The following is a 23,950-nucleotide window of genomic DNA, read 5'->3' as shown; positions in this document are numbered from 1 at the left end:
TACAAACCACAAGCGGATGTACTAACCACTATACTAGAGAGGCAGTGGAAAGCGGCGAAAATTGGGTCCTGTATGACTCTCCGCAAAAGGTCCGACTTTTGGCCGAGCTGTTGTTCAAAATTTTGACTGCTATCGCTCCCAATGCTTGAACGTCAGTCACATCCACATGATTGAGCGGAAGCTTCGATTCGCCCTCTCGAGAGCTCTCTACCAGATGATCGTCCTCACCAGTGCTTTCACTCGAACAACAAGACAACGCTCACACTTGCGAAGGTGGAGCTGAAGATGGGCGCATGAAGACCATTTGATTGATGAGCTATGTGCTCAGCGAAGGAAGACTGACAAAGAGTTGCGCTGCGTCCGACGCATGCATACGCACTCGCTGCGAGCTCCTCCCTTGTCCTGGGAACAAGCACAATACGGCCTTGTCCATTCGAAGATTCTCTCGCGACAGCTTTCCTAGTTGTCGCAGGGTCCTTCGCACTTGTCCGGGTTGTGGCAGTGTTGCGATGAGAGTCAATTTCGACATCATGTGGAGGACTGCAGAAGAGGAAGCGAGTGTACATACGCAGAGGCAGCATTCCGTTAGCTGGCTGCCGGCGCACTCGGTCACGCAACCTTCCGAGTACGCGAGTGCCAATGGGGCGATGAGAGCGATGAGCGTCGAGGCGTAGACGAAGAGCTTCATGTTTGCACTTGTTGGGATGAGTGATACGTTGTGTTTGGTGGTATTGTGCTTGGGGTGTGTTCCTTTTGGTTGGAGCGCTTCGTGGTGATGATGAAGCAAACTTAGTGCTTGAAGTTCCATCGCAAGACTTTATAGGCCAAGCTCTGCATCTTCATGGTTTTGTCTTTAGCCATGATCCTGAAGGTGAAGGGACTGTGCAATTCGAGCGGACATGGAAACCATGTTCCGTCTGATGACACACTCCAATGCGACACCGGCACCGCCCTCTCGTCTTCAGCCATGATCCTGAACACGCCAAAGCTTCGTGGTGCGAGTGTGCATAGAAGCCAGGATCTGACGCGAATGCGATCACCTGTTGCGACAGAGGATATAGGGATGAGCCGGTCTCCTTCCTATGTCATCCTGGCTGCGGCCTTGATTCTTAAGATGGATGGACGGTGTGGTACGAGGATACGCAGATAGCGTCTGGCAGGTCCCTGGCGATGAAACTTGTTAGTCCCATGGCTAATCACAACAAAGACTATCTTCTCAGAGAGGTCGATGAAGAAGTTAAAGAAGGTCGCAAATATAGAATGAGTTACCATCGCGCCGGGGCAGACAAGACAGATGACTCAGCATTCGACTTTCCAGGTTAGGTTGCATCCATGGGTCGTCCTCGCCGAAATTGCTTGATCGACCTTCTACAACGACCCGAAAAAGCTTACCGCCGAAGGCCGGGGAACATCTGATGGTTGAACGCCATCGAGTACGGCCAGCTTCTTAATGGGAGGACCGTTTGATACCCTGGGAATGACCGACAAGATCCTTGTGTTCGGAGCCGGCGGCGTGGGCTGTATCTATGCCGCCTTGCTGGAGCGTGGAGGAGCTAGTGTGACGGCCGTCTGCAGAACAAACTACGCTGCAGTGAAGGAAAATGGCTTGTTGATCCGATCTGCCAAATGGGGACACATTCGGACGAAACCTCAAGCGGTCCGTACTGTCAGCGAAGCCGCATCCTACGGACCCTTCGACTACATCCTGGTCTGCTCGAAGGCTTTCCCGGGCACAGCTGCTTTAATCAAGGACGCAGTGACTCCAGGAAAGACGGCGATTGCCCTCGCGCAAAACGGAATCGCAATCGAGGATGAGTACGCCGAGCTGTATCCCCAAAACACGATCATTTCTGGCGTCGTGTACTTGCCGACTACGCAGGTCAGCCCAGGAATCGTAGAGCATGGCGCTCCTCTGGAGATATTTGAGCTCGGCACATTCCCACACAATGCCTCAGACGAGGCCAAGGCGCAGACGAAAAGGCTCTCGGAGCTGTTCCTTGCAGGTGGCGGCAATGCTCCTGTGCACAGCGGTGACATCCAAGAACGGCGGTGGAATAAGCTATCGCTGAATGCGAGCTTGAACCCCATCACAGCTCTGACTCTATGCGACGATGCGAATTTCATACGTTCTTCGGACCACGCTTTGGACATGATCAAGAACGTCATGAGCGAAGTAGGATCAATCGCAGCAGCAGCCGGTCATCCCAACGCCGTGTCCAAAGAGTCTATCGATGATCATATGAAGCGCCACGTTGAACGACTTGAGACTGGAGGCAAGGAGCCGTCCATGCTTGTCGATATCCGCAACAACCGTCAGATCGAAGTCGAAGCCATTCTTGGAAACACCGTCCGCAAAGCAGAGGAGCTGAACGTGGAAGTGCCGTACTTGAAAATGCTTTACGTTCTTGCGAAAGCGAGAGACTTTGCTACGATGAAGAACGACCAGTGGAAGCCGATTGCGACGGTGAGCTGATGCAGCAACCTCGATATCACAAGGAGTGGATTCGGGCTGTCAGCTTCCAGCGGCCACCGTCAGAAACGGTTGAAGGGACGACTGATCTAGACAGGCCAGTCTCCCCACAATTGTCTGGTATGCTGTCGTGCTGCGCATGAGGCAGCGCCTGTATCAAGCTTGTGACAAGGCACGGTACGCATCGACGGCATCGCGCTGTTCAATCTCTCTACTCACGCCGTAGCCTCCTCGGCAGGAACACTATGGGGATGTGCCGTGCAACCAACGCTCAGCCAAAATATGCTCGATTCCTACTCAGTCTACGAAGGACAATGTCCATGTCCATGTCACATGGACACCGCCTTGCCTCTCAGCGTCGATTCTTACCGTATCGGATCATCAGCACGCGAGATGGCGGATCATCTTCGCCGGATTCGTACAAGTCGAGAATGTGAGCAATTTTCTTCGACTCGTGACATGCCGCTGCAGCCGCTCTCAGGACCTCAACCTCAACTGGCCAGAACCCTGTTCCGATTCGTGCCGGGGGCGGGGATGCTCCATGAAGACAGTGTCGGTGTGTATGAGATCTCTCACACGTCGCAAGGTAGAGTAGCATCATTCCTCTCACCGCGAAAGACCACTTTCTTGCAACACTAATTTGAGGCTTCCATCTGTCGAACGTCCCTCACGAGTGCAACAATCCATCATGCCTGAACGATCCGGCTTCCAATATGCCTCTTTCGACTGGGAATCGTACATGCGATTCCGCCCAGCCTACCCTCCCAAAGTTTACTCGACCGTGTACGACCACCACAAGGCCAATGGAGGGAGCTTCAACTCCGCAGTAGATATCGGCGCAGGGATTGGAATCGTATCTGCCGAGCTCGTGAAGAAGTTCTCCCACGTAACGGTCACCGATCCCTCTGCTGAGTACGTGGAAGCTGCAAAGGCGTTCCTCGCGGCGAACCCCAAGGAAAAGGTCAGCTTCCTCCAAGCAAAAGCGGAAGACCTTAGCACGGCGAATCTTCCAGGAGGCGGAAAAGTCGACCTCGTCGCAGCAGCAGCCTCAATTCACTGGGCGGATGCAGAGGTCGCCGTTCCACGCATCGCAGACGTTCTCAACCCCGGCGGCACATTTGCCGCCTGGCTCTATGGAACTCGACTGATTTTCGATTACGGCGAGAACCTGGACGCCGTGCGCGCGGCGTACTACACTCTTTGGGATGACATGGTCTTGTTTGTTGATCCACACCATCTAAGCATTTAGACTTTGTAGACTGACCAAGTCTGCCGTCTTTCTAGGGCGCGAAAATCAGCGTACCATACCGATGCCCTCAATGCCACCGCCTGCCGCTACGATCACCTTCGCTTCCCCACCGACACCTGGACATCCGTGCGCCGTATCCACGTTAGTCCAGACCACCTCTTCACGCAGCCGGTTGGTGAGGGATTCCCTTCGCATGTCACCGCGGACCAGAGCGTAGAGACTTTCGACGACGAGAAGATGATCTCCCGTGAGGCGGATTATGAGTGGGTTGAGGGGTTCTTGTGGAGTCTAATGCCGGACGTGAATCTGAAGGAATTTGTGCCGGAGAGGTTTGCGGCGTTGAAGGAAGCCATGGGCGGGCGGACATATGGAGTGAGGTGGGCGTTTGTGCTGGTGTTGGCGACGAGGAAGTGAGGTCGGCTGGCGCATACCTATTTGCTGGAGACATCTTAAGAGGATTCATGTAGAGCCTGAGATCGCCGTGGGAGGCTTTCGCGCGTTGGTGCTACGACATTCGACACCATGGTTTCCTGATTCGTCTCCCAACTTGTAGGCATTACCCGGAAGCGGTTGCCATCAGAATGATGATGCATTTCTGTCGAGACTGTCATCGACCATGGTCTCTCCTCAGCCCTGTTCAGCTTGGAACTACAGCTTGGCCCGTGCACATCTCCGACCACCCTTCCAGGCAGGACCTTCAACAACTTGCATATTCCATCCCATCCTTCCATTTGATCTCACACACACACTGCTTATACGGGCTCGCGGCCGACGCAGGGCCCCGTCTGCTGCCGTACCCTTTCAAGGCTTTCCTCCGATGCAGTGCCTCCGGCTAAGAAAGCACCGACGGCCGTCTCCGCCTATCGTTGCAGAAGATCGACGCACGAGGCCACAGCAGATCTGGATAACCAGCACAATGCGAGACCCACGTGTCGGATCTAGGCAAAAGAGCTACTTCCTGCCTCTTTCGTCATCCAAACCTCTACTAGGTTCAGAGACATGATATAAGAACGACCTGTCAATGAAATCACGGTTTGTCTCTTATCCCGCTTCTTCCACAATTCCCTGTTCCAAGATGAGATCTGCCATTGCTATCACAGGCCTGCTGGCTGCCTCGACTTCCGCCGAGCTGTACAGCGGGCTCTCCCAGAGTAATCACTCTTGTTCAATACAACCAGCGTATCGCTCGTGCTCCAAGAAGGCGAACCCTGCATCAGCAGACACTTGCTGCACGGAGACCTTCGGAGGCCTAATCCTGTCAACTCAGGTGAGCAATTCCCACGATATGAGCTCAGAGGTGCTGGCTAACCTCGAGAAGTTTTGGGACACTTGGAGTGAGAATCCTCTCCCGCCGAATGAGTTTACTCTTCACGGTTTGTGGCCTGATTTCTGGTGAGCTTCGATGTTATACGCATCACTTGTCAATCCTCCGACTAACAATACTAGCAACGGCTCTTACACCCAGTACTGCGACCTCTCACGTCAATACGACCCTTTCCCATCACCAAATACCACCAACGGCCTCCCGAATGGCACAGTCGTACCAGCCTACAATGGCACTGGTGTCGACACCTTCCTCGAGGCGTTCGGTCTCTACGATCTCCTCGCATGGATGAACAAGCATTGGGTCGCTCAGACTGGTCCCAACCACGTCTTGTGGGCGCACGAGTTCTCCAAGCATGGAACGTGTTACTCCACGTTCGATCTGCCCTGCTACGGTCCGAAATACGTCGAGCACGAGGAATTCGTCGATTACGTCGAAACAGCCATTCGCTACCAGCGTCAATTGCCAACTTGGGAATGGTTGGCCGGACATGGCATCCTGCCGAGTAACAGCACGGGATACACAAGGTCTGACTTGGAGAACGCCTTGACGGAGGAGTACGGCGCGGTGCCATACTTAGGATGCTCTGGTCCCAGGTACAACGAGACGGATGCTGGCAAAGCGGCGAAGACCAACGATACCGGCAGGACAGTTCTGGGCGAAGTGTGGTACTTCAGGCATGTGAACGGCAGACCGCAGGATGGTCATGCAGTGCCCGTCGACTCGCCGAGTGTCTCTGGGTGCACGAATGCTACGAATGCTTTGTGGTATTACGAGCAGACTGCACAGAACGCTACCAAGTACTGAAGCGACGATATGTAACGTATAAATAAGGAAACTCTATAAGAACTATTATTTAAGTACGACCGACATCAGCTTTCCGAATCTTCTGGACCGCCCGCCGACTACACAGCTACCGAGCATGATTCTGGTGCCAAGTGAACTCCCCGTTCTCCTTCAACAACCTTTCCACAGCCTGCACACCAGTCTCCGGCTTCCTCCCTAGCAGCCTTTCCAGAGTGTGATCGACCAGCGCCGCATCTCCATCGACAAATCCTTGAAGAACCACAAGCCTGGCCTCGAACCACGCCAATCCTTTGCCGCCGACATCGTCCTTCGCAGAGGCTTCGATCCACTCCTTTGGAGGCAGGTACTTGACTGGCGTGGCTGTTCCACGGACGTCATTGATCGCATCGACAACATCGATCAACGACACAGTCGAATTAGCGGTGAGAAGGACGATGTTCTTCTCCGTCTTTGGCACGATCGATGGGTATGCTTCAAGTCCCTTCGCAAGGAGTGCCGCGATGCCTTCAGCCAGGTCGTCGCGACTCGTAAAGGCGATTTCGCCTTTGGCAACAGAAGGCTTGAGTTCCGGCAGCAAGACTTCAGTCGAGGAAGGGTACCAATTGAGGTAAAGTGGGAAGGCGTCGGTATAGATACCAGCGTGGAGGGAGACGAAGTTCAGGCCGGAGCTGTCAGAGACGTCAGTCCGATCGATCATCTGCGTGTGGCGAGAACTTACTCGACCAACGATCTCTCCGTCTCGTAATGCGCCTGCTGGAACCCGACTTTGCTTTCGTCTCCAAAACCGCCAAATGCAAGACTGACATACCACACCTTGCCAACACCCGCAGCTTTCGCCGCTTCGACGACGTTGGCATGCTCAGCGTTGCGAAGCGCGGTGTCCCTCTCAGGACTTGACACGAAAAGGACGTTTTCAACGTTCTGAAAGGCAGACTTGAGCGCTGAGAGGTTTTTGAAATCTGCCGGGCGGAACTGCAAGCCCTGAGACTCGTAGCGCTGGCGGTTGGACTCCGATCGGGAGGTTGCGATGATGGACGACGGTGGGAGGGAGTGTTTGGTGAGGAGGAAGGAGAGGACTTTGGCACCGAGTCCGCCGGTTGTGCCGGTGAGGAGAATGAGGGTCCTTTGTTGAGTTGGCATTGTTGTGAGTAGAGAAGTCGTTGTGAGTCGGGGTGGTTGTTGAATCAGTTGATGCGAATTGATGGAAGATACGGTCCGTGGACGTTTGCTGCTGTGATGCCCAACATATTTGCAGGTCGCTTTCCATGCTCTTATATGGCATTGCTCAATGTCGACTGTGCCGTGTCGTCGATGTCCCAATTATGAATCAGGGCCCGACCTCATTCCTAATCGGGAAAAAGGTCGGTCGGCTTACACAAGCCAGCAGGCATGAAGGATCCAGTCCAAGTTAGCTCGACATTAGTAGTTTGCGCAACGTCATCGATGGTGAAGTCCGTTTAGAAGCCTCTCAATCGACTCCGGGAACGAGCCTGAGACCACGAGTCTGACACGTGCTACTATAAATCGCCGTAAGCGCTGGCACAAGAGCAAGGCGCGAGAAACTCGGAATGGAAAGGCGCTCGTTCATACGACTTCTATGAAGAACACCGTGCAGCTTTTTACCGCATGACCCGCTCATGAAACCCAAATATAGCAACCCTAGTTCTCGATGAGAGTGGTGCCGAAAGCCGCATCCTTCTTCGTCTTCTCGCCGTCGGCCTTGACGTGACCAAGACCCTGTGCTGAGTAGGCCTTGGCGTATGGGTTGAGGCGAAGGAGAACTTGCTTGTTGTTGAGCGGGTTCTTCTTCTGCACAACGGTGCGCTTGGTAATGGCACCGCCCTTGACCGGTCGGAGAACAGCCTGGACTTCGGCGCTGTTGATGAGCTTGGCGAGATCTGGCTGGGCCATGACGTTGGTTGGGAGAAGGAAGTCACGCTTGAGTGCGGATGGCTCGGTGGTGGTGCCGTAGATGGTGTCGAGGGCGCCGAAAGCAGACGATGTCCAGATGACGAAGCGTCCGAGGTGACCACCCGGGGCGAGCTGGAGGAGGTTGAGGGCGTAGACGGGGCAGGTCTCGACACCTGGGATGTTGCGGAACGCCTTGACGAGGCTGTTGCCGTCCTTCTCTGGCTCGTAGACGACGAGAGGTCCACGGCGCTGAGTGTGGCGACGGTTGCGGAGCTTGCCCTTGCCGGAACGGAGTTTGCGGGAGCTCTTGACCTTCTCGATATCTGGGCCGGCACCGACAGCCTTGAGCAGGGAGACGGCAGCGGAAGTCTTCTTGAGCGCGCCCTCGGCGAACGCAGTGGAGTTGACGACGAGAGGAACCTCCTTGACGGTCATGACGTGGTGACCGCGGGCGAGGAGGAGAGAAGCGCTGGAAGAGGCGGCGATGGCGGAGGCAGTAGCGAAACGCTTCTGGCCAAGGTTGATCTTCTGGTGCCACTTGCGCCAGACCTTGGTGGGTGCGAACATGCGTCCGGAGCGGCACATGTTACCGTAGGCGGCCTGACCGGCACGGTGAGTACCACCACCAGAGACACGAGGAATACGGGCGACAGCGCGACCTGTAGTCCTTGTCAGTGTTTGTCCTTGCCATTCTTCTCATCGAGTATCGCATACCAGTTCCCCACGACTCAGCACTGGTCTGGTGACCGGCCTTCTCGCTCACAGCGTATGGCTGGCGCTTGTTCTTGGCCATGCCGGTGTGAACAGTCCTGTCGCGTTATCAGTCATTGTCCTTGTTGCCTTCCATCTTCTTCTCTTTCAATGTGTGCGTACTGGACGATGTCCGGGCGAATCGGGGCCCTGAAGACATTTGGGAGCGGGTGCGTGGCATCGCCGGCAGCGCCGTCCGCGCCGTGGATCGTGACAGTTGGTCGGGAGGCCATTTCGATGTGCTGCTGTCGAGTGATGGGTTAGTACGCGAGAATATCGAATTGGTGCGGTCGGTCGAGCTTGCCTACGACGAAATTCGAGTTGCCAAGAGTTCTTCAATTCGGGCCGGACAAAACTCGGTTAGTGACAGAAGTCGTTGTATGAATTATAGCAGCTCCATCGCATGCTCGAAGATCTCCAACCGTCGTGAGCATATGAAGATTGCTGTGTCGCGCTGGCATTCCACCAGATGGAAAGTGACAAGTTGACACTAAGACCTGCGCGAAGTTTGACAAGGAAACGCTTTGTCAAGACTATTTGCCAATCAGTGGAAAAAGTACCACCGCCTGTATCTAGTGCATGGTTCATCGCGACAATTGTTTAGACCCGGAGGTCTTATATGGTCGCGGACTGCCTACGAGAGGTTTTGAGCGCTCAAGCCGTATCATAAAGCCAAAGAGCTGGAACCTTGCTACCTGCAACCACTTGTCCCTCGCTTCACAATGAAGGTCGCGGTGCTTCAGTTCAACCCTCGCCTGGGTGAGCTGGTCAGGAACATGCAGCGTGCAGACACAATACTGAGTGCAAATCAAACAAATCTCGAACTTCTGGTCCTCCCGGAAATGGCCTTCTCAGGATACAACTTCTCCAGCCTCGACCACATCCGTCCGTTCTTGGAGCCAACAGCAAAAGGACCAACAGCACAGTGGGCCATCAAGACAGCCTTAGCACGGCAGTGTACAGTTATAGTTGGGTATCCGGAGATCGCAACCGCAGAAGGTGACAGTACTGAGGGCGGCAAGAACTACAACTCGACCATCACCATTGGACCAGACGGAAAAGTACTTGCCAATTACCGGAAGAGCTTCCTCTACTACACAGACGAAACATGGGCAGAAGAAGGCTTCCGCTCGACGACGGCACAGACGCCATTCTTTGCAAGCTCTTTGGGATCACTGGGAATGGTAGGCCATGGAATATGCATGGACATCAACCCTTACAAATTCGCCTCACCATGGACAAATTTCGAGTTCGCCACGCACATGCTTCAGCACAATGTCAAGCTGGTCATTCTCAGTATGGCATGGCTGACTCGACTGACGCCGGAGGACACCATGGTCAACCCAGAGAGGCCGGATATGGAGACTGTGGCATACTGGCTGGAGAGGTTCTGGCCGTTTGTCGACAGTCAGCCACAAGATCCGATCGTCGTGGTATTTGCAAACAGGTGCGGCAGCGAGGGTACAGATAAAGGCAGTGCGAGGATGGATCATGGCGAGGTGATTGAGCTCGGAGATCGCGTCGCGTATGCTGGGAGCAGTTGTGTCATGAGATTCCAAGGCGGATCGGTCAAGTTGTGGGAGCATTGGTGCGGGCCGAATAAGGGAGACGTCGGCTTGCTGGGTAAAGGAGAGGAGGCCATGGTAGTGGTAGACACAAGCCTAGCGGCAGGCTTCCTCTTACAGCAGAAAGCTGGATAGAGCAAAGGTGCTTTTTGAACCTGACATCACTTGTGCACGACGTGAACAGCTCGTGGCGTTTCAAAGATTTCTCATTGCTTGCCCTTATCTCCTCAGCGGAACAATCGTGTAGCGTTCCATAGCCCATGCCATTTCAACGCCGTGTGGGAAGACCATTCTGCGAAAAGCTGTTCGTGCCCATCGGTAGCCAGCCATGCCCGGCACATCAATCCGCATTCCCCCAAATCGTATCGAGTGATTGCATTGTGTCGTCGTGCCGTGTATCGTCCGCTGATGAGTGTTGTCGGGGCGAGTCGTTTAGATACCGATGCGAGTCTTGCGCCAATGTCTCCTCTTCGCGTTGTATCTATGTGGTCTCCATTAGTGCATGTCCTTTCACCACCACATTTTGCACCACAATGTGCATCTCCCAGTCGCTCGTCGTCCTCAAGGTAGTCGTACCGGATGGTGTTGCCAGTCCTCAGGCGGATCCACTGAGGGATGGGTCGGTTCTGCTTCTGCGCTTTGGCAAGCTTCTGCTTGGTGCGGAACGATTTGTGGGACTGCAGGTGTGATGGTCAGTATGGTGGATGATGTATGAGATGCTCATGTCACACGTACAGGCATCTTGACGTTTGTCGCTGATGTCTTCAAGTGTTGGTCGCTGGCGTTCTGCAGTGATGTCGGGCTTCGTCAAAGTCGATTTCGAGTGCGCCAAGGAAAGAACGAGGCATTAGCGTGCTGTGATATTCTGAGGAAAAGTGAGCGCCGAAATCTTCCTCCGAAAGCGAGCAAATCGGAGTAATGTTTTACCGGCGACCGATCGCTTGCTTGACGACCAGATTCCTGGTTTGTTGATGCCCTCAAAAAGAGAACGAGACCCTGCCATTCGCTTCTCCATCCCACGAACGACAACACAACTTCACAAGGAGACGCACTACGAGACCCTCAGCCACCGCATATAAACAACTACTCACCATGTCGCACTCGATCGCCTCTGCCCTCTCCGAGAAGGACTCGAACCTACAACCCGCGCAACAAAACAACCCGAAGTCCTCAGCAGCTGGGGAGGAGAACAAGTCTCTGGATACGGAACAGCACAAGCAGGTGCTCGAGAAGATTTCGGAGCAGAATAAACAGCCCGGCACATATGTCAGCCCTTCGGATGCGATTCTTAGTCCGGCCAGCTCGAAGCTCGCGGGTTTCAAGCAGAGGCAGATCAACAAGCAGTGAGTATTCTTGGAAGAGACGATACTATCTTTGCCTGTACTGATCCTCTTGCGCTCCAGAAACAACAACAAGAATCCAACTGCGCGCTCGCTTTTCTCTCGCACCATGAGCACTAACAGTACTCTGGAAGATGCCGAGGATGCCAGGTCGAAGTAAATGGGATGGAGGCCAGGCTGCGCGGGGAGGGTGCCATGTTTTCAAATCGGATACCCATGGGTTTGAGACTTTGGAAAGCCTCGATGGCAAGGCGTTTTGGAGTCGGCACGGTTTCATTGGAATAGAGAGCCACACTCTTTAACTGGCACATCCTATCTGAATCTCTTTTGTTTCGATATCATGGCATAGTTAAGAGACAAGGCCGTTGGATGCTTGTCTGGCTGTACCACACTACTCTCGCAAGCCGAGATGCACCTTTCATGAGAAACATCACGCCCAGTTTGCCATGAATCACCACTAATCTGCGATTACTGTTCAGATGCTGTCTATGGTATTTGCTGTATGAGGAAGCACAATCGTGCAGTCCATGGCGTGATGCATGATACGTCCGTACAGAGATCCGGCTTCCATCTGCTGCCATGCGCACGTGCGCGGCGTTCTGCGAAGGTCTCTCATTGCTGCACAGTAGTATCAGGTTGACCTGCCGTCGCCGTACCAGTGTGGCCGTTCACTTTACTCTCGTTGGTCACATCAAGAGCTCCGGTCTCCTCCTTGACCACCGATGTCGACAAACCAGGAGCATGGTCGACCAACGGCGCCATCGTACCAGCTTTGCTCGGAGGTCCATTCGACAGAGACGCCCCAGCCAGTGTGGGATCACTCGTAGAATTGGCAGCCATTGGGGCAACATTGGCGGCCTCATCCTTCACGCCATTTGTCAATCCCTCCTTCGGTACCGGAGGACTGGTTGGTGGCGTATCTCGGGTTTGGGACCCTGCTGCTTTGTCTGCAACCTTGAGCTTGACAAGCAGACTTCTTGACGATCCAAGGCCGGAATCGTCGTCTTCGTCAAGCTCGCTTGGCTCGGAAGCCGCATCGTCTTGCTGATCGTCGGCATCGGCCATGTGTTCGTCTTCGTCATCGCCGTTCTTGTCAGAGTCCCATCCATCGCCATTTGCAGAGGCGTCATCCTCATCACTCATTTCATCGATCGAGTTGTAGCCTTCAATGTGCTTTCGCTTGTGGCCATTTGTAGCAGGTTGGGCACCTCTAGTCCTGGTCGATCTCCCACCAGAGCGTATTGGATCAGTTTCATCACTGCCGGCGCGGCTCGCATAGTCGTTGCCCTGCACATCTTCCGAATTCATCACGTTGTTGCTGAGCAAGCTCTCCCCATACCCCCCGGTACGAGGTTGCCTGCTTTGTCGTCCGCTGGCGGTGTAGGTCGGGCCGGTTTCAAAGGGAGTGCTGCGAGCAGACTGGTTACGGGTGGAGCGGCGTGCCGAGGTAGCATCGGACTCGGAGCCTTCGTCGTCCTCTTCGTATGTGTATCGCATGCGCTTGCCACGGGTGCGTCCCTCGTAGATGCCAAATCCAGGCTCCGGACGGGTAAAGGCAGCACGACGCTGTTGTCGGTATTCGCGGCGGCGGCGTTTCTAAAAACTGTCAGCGAACGCTTCGTCATTCTACACGCTTCGAAACCTACCTCCTCCGTGGCCTCGAATGTCGGAACTGCGTTGAGGATCTTCCCACCCAGACGACGAGCAGCTTGTGTACCGTCGACCTTTTCCAATTTCTCGGCGAGAGCCTTCACCTCTTCAATGTCGCCAGCCACACTGTACCAGTGAGCGTTTTTGGTATACCGACTTCCCTCTCTATAGACCCTGAAATTTGTGTCGTCCAGGCCTTGCACGAGGAAGTACCGTCTCTTGTCGCCATCAAGTCCCCACGGCTGAACAGACAGCGGCTGATTCTCGTCGTCATTGTGGCGTTGCTGTTTGTACTTGTTCTTGATGATGTCGGAAATGACCTCGGACGAGCCCAATGCCCAGATGATGAGAGTGCGGAGGAAGTTGAGCTGCGGCTAGTCAGCAAAAGTCCCGAGGGACAGCAAGACCCTTTCATGAACATACCCTCTCAGACGGCGACAAATCGCTGAAGTCCTTGGTTCCTGGAAGCGGATTTTGGCCGTTCCACTTGAGCGGCCATTGTGACTTGTGTGCTGAGATGGCCTCCTCCAAAGCTCGCCCGTGATGTCCTCGTCTGCTCGGACCAATCCGTTAGTCTCGCCTTGACCATTGTGCAAAACACAGCGCGGTCCTCCAAAGAGAAAACCTTCATTCCGACTCGAAGTGTACGTACTCGATCGGCTTCTTCCTGTTCAGCACCAGCGCCAGCAGTGCGCAGAGTAGACTTTGAATCTCCGGACTCGGCACAGTATCCACAACACCTCTTTCAATGTCCTGCGGGCCGAATTGCGCCAACTTGCTGGAGAATGCTTCCTGGAAACGTGATCTGAACATAACGATGAACTGTTTGCGCCAAAGGTCAGTCGACGTGATTGAAGGCCAATGGACGCGTCTCGAGCGCGCCATTTCGTGTTCAAAGGGTTGGAGGCTCACTGCAATGTCGGGATTGTCGGCCAAAACCTCTTCGTGGGGTGGTGAAGGCGGTCTCTTCGGTCGAGGAGGCGAGACGACTGGGGAAGGAGCAACGAGTTTGGTGGCTTTCTTCGCTTTCATGAAGATGGGCGCAAGCTTCTTGACTTCCTCCTCAGGCGCCTCGGACAACGAGCTATCGGAGTCGACGTCCATGCTGGGCATATCGGAGTTGCTCGTCGATGTTGTGGTGTCGAAAGTTGCTCTGGCACGGAGAGGAAGCCAGGTACGAACGTCACTAGAACTAACAAAAGCCGGGACTTTAAGATTCCAGCCGGTCTAACAGCACGCGGGAAGTTGACTAAGCGGGGCAGTTAAAGGAGGTAAGGTACGGTATGATGCAGTGATTCATTTGCTATTCAAAGGTACGTAGATGTTATACAAACATGTGCGCATCGGCGCGGACGCAAGCTGCACATCTCCTGATCTCGCGGCTCGTCCGCTCACCATCGCAGCGATGTCTTCGGATGTTTCCAATGCGAGCAACGACACCGTGAACCAACAGGTCTGCACCGTGTCGGATGTGGAAAAGCCGTCCATAAGACCGCTTGAGATTACGGTCTGTTCACTTCTGAATCGAGCATGGGGCCTAACAATACCTTTCACCAGTCGTGTGAAGCACGTCCGCATGTGGAACACGTGCAGCTTCGATGGAGAGACGCTTGACATGGTCGGCGCTGTAGATGCCATAGCTCGTCGCTTGCTCCGCAGGTAGTCTCATCATGGCTCTCATAGCAGACCATAGAAGTCCTTTCGCTTTGCTGACCATTCTTGACCTCGGATCGAGAGCAATGACTTGGTCGAAACCGCCGATGGAGCAGGACGAGGTTCCGCAAGCCGTGTCTTGTGTTGCAGGTCCGTGGTCATGATCGATGTATAATTCTTTCTTGTCCCAGAATTTCGCCTCTAGTCTTAGCTCCGCCCGCGAAGCCACGGTCGGCAAAAGGTCAGAAAAGCTCGACGATCGACGCAAGACTGTTGCGCTGCACAATTCTCTTCACACACGCCGTCGCTGCAGTCCGATATCTCACCACTCTGTTCTTCAGGAGATGGCTTTATTCTTCATGGCTGAGGCGATCTTTGGACAGTCGTCGACTCTTACGCATTGGTGCCTTTGGGATACCATGCAGCAATTGCCACGATGCCTCTGTGATGTATGAACACTCGTAGGATGGCGGGCTGGTCGAGAGTGAACCTGTGCAAGTGTTTGCCCTTGCGCAGGCGAGAACAAGGGAGATGAGACGTCGGAAGCAAGAACCCGGACGCCGGTGCGAGCCGCATACGAGCTCAGCACTGGTGCGGTCGACCGACTTCTCGAGGGAGGACGAACAACAACAACAACATCAACCATCAATTCAACCACAAATGCACGGCACCTTTTCTATATGCGTGACGAAGGGACTGTCTCGAGGCAGCAGCATTGTTGATATTCGTAGCGGCGGGTTCCAATGACCTTCCGCCGCTAATGCACAGGACGTGCCGCGTCTCCGAGCGGACTCCTCCCGAATGTCGATCAGGTTGGTTCAAAGGACATGATTGACACAGTATAATGGCACGCATCCTCCTTTCGTCCTTCCCTCCCTCTTCCCCTTCCATAACACACTCCACATGTTCCTTGACCATGTCAAATCCCGGACAGGACTGTTCCTGGGTGCAACGTGATGTTCACGGTTGCACGCATCACTTCGACTTCAGCCTACGATTCGAGCAGCTTATTCTGTCCGTCATACCTTCGGTCATTTTCATCATCGCTACATGTTGGCGATTTCTGGCTCTGAGCAAGTCGCGGACCAAGACAATAAGGACAAAGTTTCGATCATTCAAACTGGTAAGTTTGCCATCGTTGCTGGCTTCACTGCGAGAAATGCTGACCTGCCTGGCTAGTTCACCGCACTTTCGTATGCTGCCGCGCAACTTGTTCTGCTAGTTCTTTGGAGTCGTGATCCAGAGCATACTGGCACGTCAGTAGCAGCCTCGGCCTTGTCGTGGATCTTGTCCCTTGGAATCGCTGCGCTTACTGTACTCGAACACGACAGAAGCCTGCGTCCATCCAGCCTTATAATAACTTATTTGCTGCTATCTAGCCTCTTCGATGCTGCTCAACTACGGACAGTGTTGTTGCTAGGCCACAGGACTGCTCTCTCGACAATCCTGGCCGTGACCTTGAGTCTAAAGCTCGCTCTGCTTGCGCTGGAGGCTGCCAGCAAAGCACGTATATTGAGAGATCCTTACCAGAATTCCTCTCCGGAAAGTGTCAGCGGCATCATCAGCAGAGCCTTATACTGGTGGACAATTCCTCTCCTGACTACAGGCTACCGTCGGCTACTCTCGTCAGATGATCTGTTCCCTGTGGACGAAAGCATTCACTCGACTGAGCTGGGGAGGAGCTTGAATAATCGCATGGCAGCGTCAGGTTCGTAGGTTCAAGGGTCATAATCTGATGCACACCGGTATTGACTTTCAAGACATGTCGAAACGCCACGCACTTCTCCGAGTTTGCCTTCAATGCTTCAAGAAAGACATTGCAGCAATGGTCCCGGCTCGTTTGGCACTGATCTGCTTCACATACTCTCAGACATTCCTTTTAGAGAAAGCTGTCAAATTCCTATCGCAGCCTTCGTCTGACGAGTCAGTGAAAATCGGCTATGGCCTCATTGGTGCCACGTTCTTCATCTACACCGGAATCGCGGTATGTTCAGATTTTTGTCCTTGCAGGAGTCTTGTCCACTGAACGAAAACAGGTAGCAAACGCTCTATATGAAAGACGGGTGGGCCGTACCATGATCAAACTAAGAGGCACGCTTGTCGCTTCAGTCTTCAGCCAGGCGTTGGTTGCGGCCGATGGCGTAGATACAGACAACGCTGCCGTGACTCTGATGTCGACAGGTATCATCGGCATAGCTTGTCTATTTTGTTGAGACTCTGACGTGCTACAGATGTCGAGACTATATTGAGAGTCTTCGCAGAGTTGAACGAAGCCTGGGCTCGCCTGATCGAAGTCATCGTCGGCATCGCACTTCTATCGAGACAAGTCGGCGCCATCAGTGTTGTACCGATCGTGCTCGCACTAGCTTCGACAAGAGCGCAGACCTGGGTCTCCAGCCGGATTGGCAATCGTCGGAAAATGTGGAACGACGCCACACAGAAGCGTGTTGGGGCGACAGGCTCCGTTCTTGGTTCAATCCAATCTGTCCGGATATCTGGCTTGATGAGGTTCTCGACCGAGCACCTCCAAAGCCTTCGGAATATCGAGCTGCAATGCGCGTCGGGCTTTCTCAAGTTTGTGGTCGGACTGAATGCTATTGGTGCGTATACGAATGTACGAGCCATGTTTGGCAAGCAAGTAACCGCTTCTCAGCTGTCGTTCCTTCAATCTGGTCACCAGTACTCACCTGGATTATCTATGCCATAAAAGCGCGACTGGATTATGAAGAAGAAATCGATACTGCACAGGCGTTCACATCCCTGGCGTTGTTATTCCTGATCACGACGCCAACCGCAAAGCTATTGACAATTTTGCCTAGATGGGCCCAGGCATCTGTCTGCTTTGAGCGACTACAGCGTTACCTTTGTCTCGCAACATATAACGATAGTCGCGACCAGATTTCAAGGGCTGAAACTCACAATCCATCGATTCTGGAGTCCTATGATGTGGGCGACATTGCTCTCTCTACTTTGTCAGTCGCTACCAGCGGAGCGGCGATTTTGGTACAGCATGCTACAATCTCGCGCTCTCGATCTGATATACCGTTGATCACGGATTGTTCATTTGAGGCCATCAAAGGCACCATAACCGTCATCATCGGGCCACCTGGATCCGGAAAAACGACATTATTGAAAGCACTCCTAGGAGAGGTTGGCTGTGCTACAGGCAAGATTGCATTGGCGACGAAAGGCGTTGCGTACTGTGCACAGTCACCGTGGGTCACGGATACGACGATAGCGCAGTACATTAAAGGTCCCGACGAAATGCCTGATGATACGTGGTATAAGGATGTGCTTCGGGCATGTGAGCTGGCCGATGATTTGCGGAACCAGGTCGAGGGCGACAGCACGCGGATCGGCAGCCGGGGCATATCTCTTTCGGGCGGCCAGCGAGCTCGTCTTGCTCTTGCGAGAGCAGTCTATGCACGTAAAGAAATCCTGATCCTCGACGACATTCTGAGCGCTGTCGGTGAGTCAGAAGTGGCATTCGCCTGGCTTCGAGGTGTTCGCTGTCCGTTGCTGACCTGGATCTCCAGATGCTCGCACTGAAGCAGCTATAGTCAACAACATCGCAATCGCAAATTCGCCGTTCCGCCGAGGGAATCGAACAATCATCGCTGTCTCTCACTCAGCCAAGCTCGTTGACATCGCGGACAAGGTCTTTCGCCTCGAGGACGGGAAATTGACTGCGCTCGACAGATCTCAGGGACACAGTCTAGCGACCGCTGCCGACTCTGATAACACAGCCCATGCTCGTAGTGAAGAAGGGCCTCGCAGCGTAGCCCATGCTGCTACCAAGCCACCCTCGCCGGAAACGAAGCAAGACATGACCCGCCAGACCGGAGACTGGTCAGTCTACAGGTATTACTTCAGTACCACCAGCTTGCTGTCGTTGTTACTCTTTGCGTCGTGCTCCATCGGAGCTGCCTTCTGCTCTTCTTTTACTCGTGAGTCTTGCTCACATCACGTTTTCGCGACACTTCTTGACGTGCAACAGAGGTCTGGCTGCAAAGATGGACTGAGAGTGGCACGAGCAATCTTGCATTGTATCTGACCGTATTTGTGGCTCTTGCTTGCTCTTCCATGCTGGTGACCAGCGCAAATATGGTGTGAGTACTGAAGACCGATGTTGCATCCGAGTCGGAGACTGACCGAACCTCTCAGTGTGGTCTTTCTGACCATCATGCCAATCTCTGCCGGCAAGCTGCATCAGGTTCTGCTTGACACTGTTGCAAGGTCAGTAACTTGCGCTGCCTTGTGGTGAAGTCCTGCAATCTAACCTCAGCAGGGCACCTTACTCTCTGTTTTACAAAACTGATACCGGAACGATACTCAACAAGTGCGCATAATCAAGCCCGCCATAGAGAAGAACTTTCGAGCACTGACATCGATTACAGATTCAGTCAAGACATGTCGCACGTTTGCAATTCTTTGCCAACGTCGCTGATATCCACTGGCAACAGTAAGCTCGGGTCGATGCGAATGAGATGACGGCACCTTGTCTAACATTTAGCATAGCTCTGTGCGAAACCATAGCATCTCTGGTCTTGATCTCGATCGGTGCTTCGTATATGGGCCTCACCATACCCTTGGTGTTGGTCACGATATTCTTCGTTCAGAAGGCCTATCTCAAGACGTCCCGCCAGCTTCGTTATCTCGACCTCGAGCGCCGCAGCCCGCTCTACTCTCATTTTCTGGAGACACTGGAAGGCGTTGTAACCATCCGGTCTCTAGGCTGGTCTGAGCACACCGAGAAGACAAACCGGCGACTCCTGGATGAATCGCAGACTCCGGCTTACCTACTCTACTGCGTCCAGCGCTGGTTGCGTCTCGTACTTGATATGACGACAATGGCGCTGGCGGTCGTGGTCGTGGCGCTCGCCGTAACAGTGCGCGACACAACATCGCCCGGTCACCTTGCTCTGGCCTTGACGAGCATTCTCAGCTTCAGTCAGTCGCTATCGCGGCTGATCACCGAGTGGACCACCATGGAAACTTCTGTTGGTAGCATTGCGCGGATCCGTTCGTTTGCGTCAGACCCTGACTTGATGCCCGAGCACGAGTGGAGTCGTTCGGACAGCGCTGCCGGTCTCGATGCCCGTTGGCCTAGCCAAGGTTCTATCACGTTGGACAGAGTGTACGCCCAATACGAGACTAAATCCGTGCAAGACAGAGATTGTCTCCGAGATATCAGTCTTGAGATACAGGCTGGACAGAAAGTGAGCGTGTGCGGCCGAACTGGCAGTGGCAAGACGAGCCTCATGCTGGCGCTGTTCCAAGTCTTGCCTCTCCGCTCCGGTTCGATCATCATCGATGGTGTCGACATCTCTACGCTGTCTGCCGATCAGCTTCAGGAACATTTGATCGGCGTTCCTCAGCAAGCTTTCATCATGCCAGATTCGGTCAGACGTAATCTCGACCCTTCTGGCAGGTTGCCGGACCATGATCTGAACGCGGTGCTTTCGAAAGTTGCGCTGCAAGAAGTGATTGAGCAATTGGGAGGCCTGGATGCAGCGCTCGACCAGACGCGCCTCAGTCAAGGCCAGCAGCAACTCTTCTGTTTGGCTAGAGCTCTATGCAGGAAGAGGAGTGGCGGCGCAGTCATCGTGTTGGATGAGCCTACGAGCAATTTGGACTCTGACGCGCATAGTCTTATCTCAGAGCTCATACGGAGTGAGTTCCGGGACTGCACCGTCATTACAATCGCGCACAGGGTGAGTGCTTTGTGTCCCTCGAGAAGAGGCTTCGAACGTTTGCTGATCAGTCTTGTTGCAGATCGATACAATTTTGTCTTCCGATGTGGTCATTTTCATGGACAATGCACAGGTGGTTGGCTTCGGGCCTCCGCAACGTCTCCTCGAAGAGAATGCCAGCTTCCGGCTGCTTTGCCAATCATAGCATGCTAAGCCATACCGGGTAGAGCGTGACTGTACAAGCCTGGCGTACAGTAGACAGGCAATACACTCTGTACATCAGCAGAGCATCACCTTTGTTGTGTTCGAGTCGCCATGTAATTGAAGTGCAGTCAGACTGTTGACTCTCGTTGATGTGAGCACCCGGGTTGGTAGCTTGAAATGTTTACACGTATCTCACTGAGACCGAATGGACGGGTGCGGTCATGACTAATCGTTGGAATGCGCGGCTAGTCCCGCGATCGCACCTGCCAAGCTCCCACTCGATGGAATTGCACGAACTTCGAGTTTTTAGACTTGCGTCGACGACAACTTCACACTCATCCAACAGACAAGATGGTACGAATCCGCCATACATTCGAGGACACCACCGAGCAACCAGACTGACACTCACAGGGTCGTGTTATTCGCAACCAGAGGAAGGGACGCGGGTCCATCTTCACCGCGAACACCCGTACGCATTCCCATCAGCCACGATGACCGAGAATACCGATATACTAACACTCTTCGCAAGGCCTCAACAAGACCCCGGCTAAGTTCCGCACCTACGATTTCGCCGAGCGCCATGGATACATTCGTGGTGTTGTAAAGGACATTGTCCACGATGCCGGCCGCGGCGCACCACTCGCCAAGGTCGTTTTCCGCGACCCATACCGATACAAGCTCCACACCGAGACCTTCATCGCCAACGAGGGCATGTACACCGGCCAGTTCATCTACGCCGGCAAGAACGCCTCGCTCACCATCGGAAACGTCCTTCCTCTCGGATCCGTCCCAGAAGGTACCGTTGTCAGCAACGTGGAGGAGAAGATTGGCGACAGAGGTGCCCTCGGCAGGACCTCCGGAAACTACGTGACTGTTATCGGACACAACCCTGATGAGGGCAAGACTCGCATCAAGCTCCCATCCGGTGCCAAGAAGGTCGTCAAGAGCTCCGTCCGTGGAATGATTGGAATTGTTGCTGGAGGTGGCAGGACCGACAAGCCTCTCATGAAGGCGTCGCGTGCTAAGCACAAGTTCGCTGTCAAGCGCAACTCGTGGCCCAAGACTCGTGGTGTTGCCATGAACCCCGTCGACCATGTAAGGATATCAAGGAGAGAGCAGAGCAAGACAACGATCGCTAACGCAATTGACAGCCTCACGGTGGTGGTAACCACCAGCATATCGGTAAGGCCTCGACCATCTCCCGCTACGCCGCACAAGGTCAAAAGGCCGGTCTCATTGCTGCGCGGAGAACGGGTCTCCTGCGTGGTACCCAGAAGACGAAGGATTAGATGCATCATTGAGGACGACGGTGTTGGTGGGATCTCTATGCGTTTGCACTGCGTTCAAAGCAGATGCCAGGGCTTCTTCATGGGTTTTAGCTGTACTGAAATGGCAGAAAGCTACTCGTTCAGGATTCATGTGCGGACCAAACCAATGACTTGATGTTCAAGCAATTATCCCGGGTGCATTCGAGGGACTGAGTGAAGTGGAATGCAGTTCAGACTCCGTCGTAGGCCATTCTCTCAGCACTCAGATTAGTGTCGCTTCGGAGAGCGTGGCTCCGTACCCTCGAGGTCATTCCTCCCCCTCTCGTGAGACTCAAATAATTGCACGTTTTGATACGGCCCGTAGCGCCAGCATGAGGCAATTCGGAACCAAGCAAGTCCAGCCGCCGTACCCTGCAGCAACGCGAACCAGTGGCGGGCTCGAGCGTGCTATCAAAAAAGTTGAGAGCATGTTCCTGCCCCTCGCTCCCATTCAAAATACTTCGAAACCTGCTCTGAAACCATCTTGCACCTGCAAGCCTACCACGACACGTTTCGTTGGACGTCGAGTGATGCAACAATCGAAAACAATCGACAGTGACGTTCTCACAACTCATCTTACACTCTTTCGCTGAGGAAAATCGTTCAACCAGGAACCCGGTCACCTTGCTTACGTGGCAGTGACCTCCTTTGGCATTCCAGGGACGAGTCCCGTCTGCCACTTCTTCTTTTCTTGACCGGATTTTGCTCGAACGTGACATCGGATTCACGAGACGGCGAAGCAAACAACGAAGAGGAGAGGCAATTCTTCCGCCAGGATCCCTGACCACCTACCACAACTTGCCTCGCATCTTTGTCACGCGACTCGAGGAGCAACAAACATACCACACTTAGCTCTCGACCACGACGACAGCTATATCTGAGTCTTACAGAATAATCGCTGGACTATTGTGCAGCTCCAACAGCTTGCACGAAAAAACCTGGCGCTGAACATTCGCCAACATGAACGTTAACAAGAAGCTTGGTCGGATCAAGCAATGGTGAGTTCTCTGAGATTCCCCCCGCATGAGGTCGAGGAGTTTCCAGGTCTTCCTCCGTCCTCCGGATGCAATGCTAATTCAATGCAGGGGCAAAGAGAGGATGGGAGGCGAGGTGAAGACCGACACAAATGAAGAGTTCAAGGCTCTCGAGTCAGAGATGCAGCTTCGAAGCCAGGGTAACGACATCAAGATGCGACAGCTACGCGGCCTCACTGATCAGACCTCCAGGAATGGACAAGTTGAAGCGTTCAACAGACGCTTACATACAATCCCTCTCGAAACGAGAAAAGTACCAGGACAAGGAACAGCAGCTTGCGGTAGGATTCTTCGGCTCCAGCATGGTCAGCCACGGCGACGACTTCGAACCGGACTCCGAATATGGACAGTGTCTGTCCACACTAGGCCGGGCGAATGAACGCATTGCACGCATGCAAGAGACCTACTGCGCCAACGCGACGAGCAGCTGGCTGGAGTCGCTGGAACGATCGCTGGTACAGATGAAGGAATACCAGCGGGCGAGGAAGCAATTAGACTCGAGGAGGTTGGCATACGATACAGCATCGACGAAAATGCAGAAGTCGAAGAAGGAGGACTTCAGGATGGAAGAGGAGCTGCGCTCGCAGAAGATGAAGTATGAGGAGAGTAGCGAGGATGTGTTCCGGAGGATGCTGGACATCAAGGAGGCAGAGGTGGAGTCGGTGCAGGATCTGACGAGTTTTCTGGAGGCCGAGTTGACCTACTACGATCGATGTCGGGAAGTGTTGATGCAGGTGAAGCGAGACTGGCCAGCGTGAGTTTGATGCATACGTGGTCTCGCTCAAAGCCATACTGACTATCGAATAGGGCAACCGGCGGCTCTCGCACGGGTGCTTCCAGCCCAGCCAACGGCGCTCCAATCCGCCGAATCAACACTGCCAGCACCGTCTCTCGCTCCCGCGCTAGCTCCTTCGCCCGAGCCGCAGACGACGAATACTACAACTCCATGCCTCCCCCACAAATCAGCTCCCGCATCGCATCCGGCCAGAACTC

At 53.9% G+C, this 23,950-nt stretch overlaps 12 protein-coding genes across 12 annotated transcripts; 8 read left to right on the top strand and 4 right to left on the bottom strand.

Moving 5' to 3' along the window:
* Nucleotides 1-1,477: 1,477 nt before the first annotated feature.
* MYCGRDRAFT_74764 (uncharacterized protein) lies at nt 1,478-2,855 on the top strand (the record flags this gene model as incomplete). Its single annotated transcript, XM_003850334.1, has 1 exon — nt 1,478-2,855. One exon carries the CDS (start codon nt 1,478-1,480, stop codon nt 2,471-2,473), a length of 996 nt encoding a protein of 331 aa, XP_003850382.1.
* Nucleotides 2,856-3,135: 280 nt separating this feature from the next.
* MYCGRDRAFT_105469 (uncharacterized protein) lies at nt 3,136-3,998 on the top strand (the record flags this gene model as incomplete). Its single annotated transcript, XM_003850335.1, has 2 exons — nt 3,136-3,431; nt 3,755-3,998. The coding sequence occupies 2 exons, from the start codon at nt 3,159-3,161 to the stop codon at nt 3,863-3,865; spliced, it is 384 nt and encodes a 127-aa protein (XP_003850383.1).
* Nucleotides 3,999-4,794: 796 nt separating this feature from the next.
* On the top strand, nt 4,795-5,850 carry MYCGRDRAFT_46633 (uncharacterized protein; the record flags this gene model as incomplete). The annotated part of the gene is made up of 3 exons (XM_003850336.1): nt 4,795-4,986; nt 5,038-5,111; nt 5,166-5,850. The coding sequence occupies 3 exons, from the start codon at nt 4,795-4,797 to the stop codon at nt 5,848-5,850; spliced, it is 951 nt and encodes a 316-aa protein (XP_003850384.1).
* Nucleotides 5,851-5,949: 99 nt separating this feature from the next.
* MYCGRDRAFT_110455 (uncharacterized protein) lies at nt 5,950-7,080 on the bottom strand (the record flags this gene model as incomplete). The annotated part of the gene is made up of 2 exons (XM_003849987.1): nt 5,950-6,518; nt 6,569-7,080. 2 exons carry the CDS (start codon nt 6,988-6,990, stop codon nt 5,957-5,959), a joined length of 984 nt encoding a protein of 327 aa, XP_003850035.1.
* A 345-nt stretch (nt 7,081-7,425) lies between these two features.
* MYCGRDRAFT_100974 (60S ribosomal protein L4) lies at nt 7,426-8,772 on the bottom strand (the record flags this gene model as incomplete). Its single annotated transcript, XM_003849986.1, has 3 exons — nt 7,426-8,420; nt 8,476-8,570; nt 8,635-8,772. The coding sequence occupies 3 exons, from the start codon at nt 8,742-8,744 to the stop codon at nt 7,510-7,512; spliced, it is 1,116 nt and encodes a 371-aa protein (XP_003850034.1).
* A 461-nt stretch (nt 8,773-9,233) lies between these two features.
* On the top strand, nt 9,234-10,211 carry MYCGRDRAFT_74759 (uncharacterized protein; the record flags this gene model as incomplete). Its single annotated transcript, XM_003850337.1, has 1 exon — nt 9,234-10,211. The coding sequence occupies one exon, from the start codon at nt 9,234-9,236 to the stop codon at nt 10,209-10,211; it is 978 nt and encodes a 325-aa protein (XP_003850385.1).
* A 53-nt stretch (nt 10,212-10,264) lies between these two features.
* MYCGRDRAFT_105463 (60S ribosomal protein L39) lies at nt 10,265-10,847 on the bottom strand (the record flags this gene model as incomplete). The annotated part of the gene is made up of 3 exons (XM_003849985.1): nt 10,265-10,557; nt 10,653-10,753; nt 10,812-10,847. The coding sequence occupies 3 exons, from the start codon at nt 10,815-10,817 to the stop codon at nt 10,509-10,511; spliced, it is 156 nt and encodes a 51-aa protein (XP_003850033.1).
* Nucleotides 10,848-11,080: 233 nt separating this feature from the next.
* On the top strand, nt 11,081-11,744 carry MYCGRDRAFT_105461 (uncharacterized protein; the record flags this gene model as incomplete). Its single annotated transcript, XM_003850338.1, has 2 exons — nt 11,081-11,419; nt 11,480-11,744. 2 exons carry the CDS (start codon nt 11,169-11,171, stop codon nt 11,574-11,576), a joined length of 348 nt encoding a protein of 115 aa, XP_003850386.1.
* Nucleotides 11,745-12,367: 623 nt separating this feature from the next.
* Nucleotides 12,368-14,161, bottom strand: MYCGRDRAFT_12498 (uncharacterized protein; the record flags this gene model as incomplete). The annotated part of the gene is made up of 5 exons (XM_003849984.1): nt 12,368-13,012; nt 13,063-13,434; nt 13,490-13,619; nt 13,719-13,888; nt 13,979-14,161. Coding segments are annotated over 5 exons (1,500 nt in total), but the record flags the coding sequence as incomplete, so codon positions are not given.
* Nucleotides 14,162-15,586: 1,425 nt separating this feature from the next.
* On the top strand, nt 15,587-20,617 carry MYCGRDRAFT_74752 (putative ABC transporter; the record flags this gene model as incomplete). The annotated part of the gene is made up of 13 exons (XM_003850339.1): nt 15,587-15,842; nt 15,899-16,427; nt 16,480-16,703; nt 16,756-16,900; nt 16,951-17,319; nt 17,373-18,188; nt 18,256-18,666; nt 18,717-18,828; nt 18,884-18,955; nt 19,008-19,058; nt 19,117-19,181; nt 19,238-20,433; nt 20,495-20,617. The coding sequence occupies 13 exons, from the start codon at nt 15,636-15,638 to the stop codon at nt 20,615-20,617; spliced, it is 4,320 nt and encodes a 1,439-aa protein (XP_003850387.1).
* A 323-nt stretch (nt 20,618-20,940) lies between these two features.
* Nucleotides 20,941-22,064, top strand: MYCGRDRAFT_74750 (60S ribosomal protein L2; the record flags this gene model as incomplete). The annotated part of the gene is made up of 4 exons (XM_003850340.1): nt 20,941-20,970; nt 21,028-21,085; nt 21,146-21,711; nt 21,768-22,064. 4 exons carry the CDS (start codon nt 20,968-20,970, stop codon nt 21,903-21,905), a joined length of 765 nt encoding a protein of 254 aa, XP_003850388.1.
* Nucleotides 22,065-22,883: 819 nt separating this feature from the next.
* Nucleotides 22,884-23,715, top strand: MYCGRDRAFT_46630 (uncharacterized protein; the record flags this gene model as incomplete). Its single annotated transcript, XM_003850341.1, has 3 exons — nt 22,884-22,921; nt 23,009-23,097; nt 23,150-23,715. The coding sequence occupies 3 exons, from the start codon at nt 22,884-22,886 to the stop codon at nt 23,713-23,715; spliced, it is 693 nt and encodes a 230-aa protein (XP_003850389.1).
* Between the last annotated feature and the right edge of the window lie 235 nt (nt 23,716-23,950).

The sequence above is a fragment of the Zymoseptoria tritici genome, chromosome 8, assembly GCF_000219625.1.
Source record: "Zymoseptoria tritici IPO323 chromosome 8, whole genome shotgun sequence".
NCBI lineage: Eukaryota > Fungi > Ascomycota > Dothideomycetes > Mycosphaerellales > Mycosphaerellaceae > Zymoseptoria > Zymoseptoria tritici.
The sequence above is the reverse complement of the archived record's forward strand: the minus strand, read 5'-3'. Positions and strand labels throughout refer to the sequence as shown.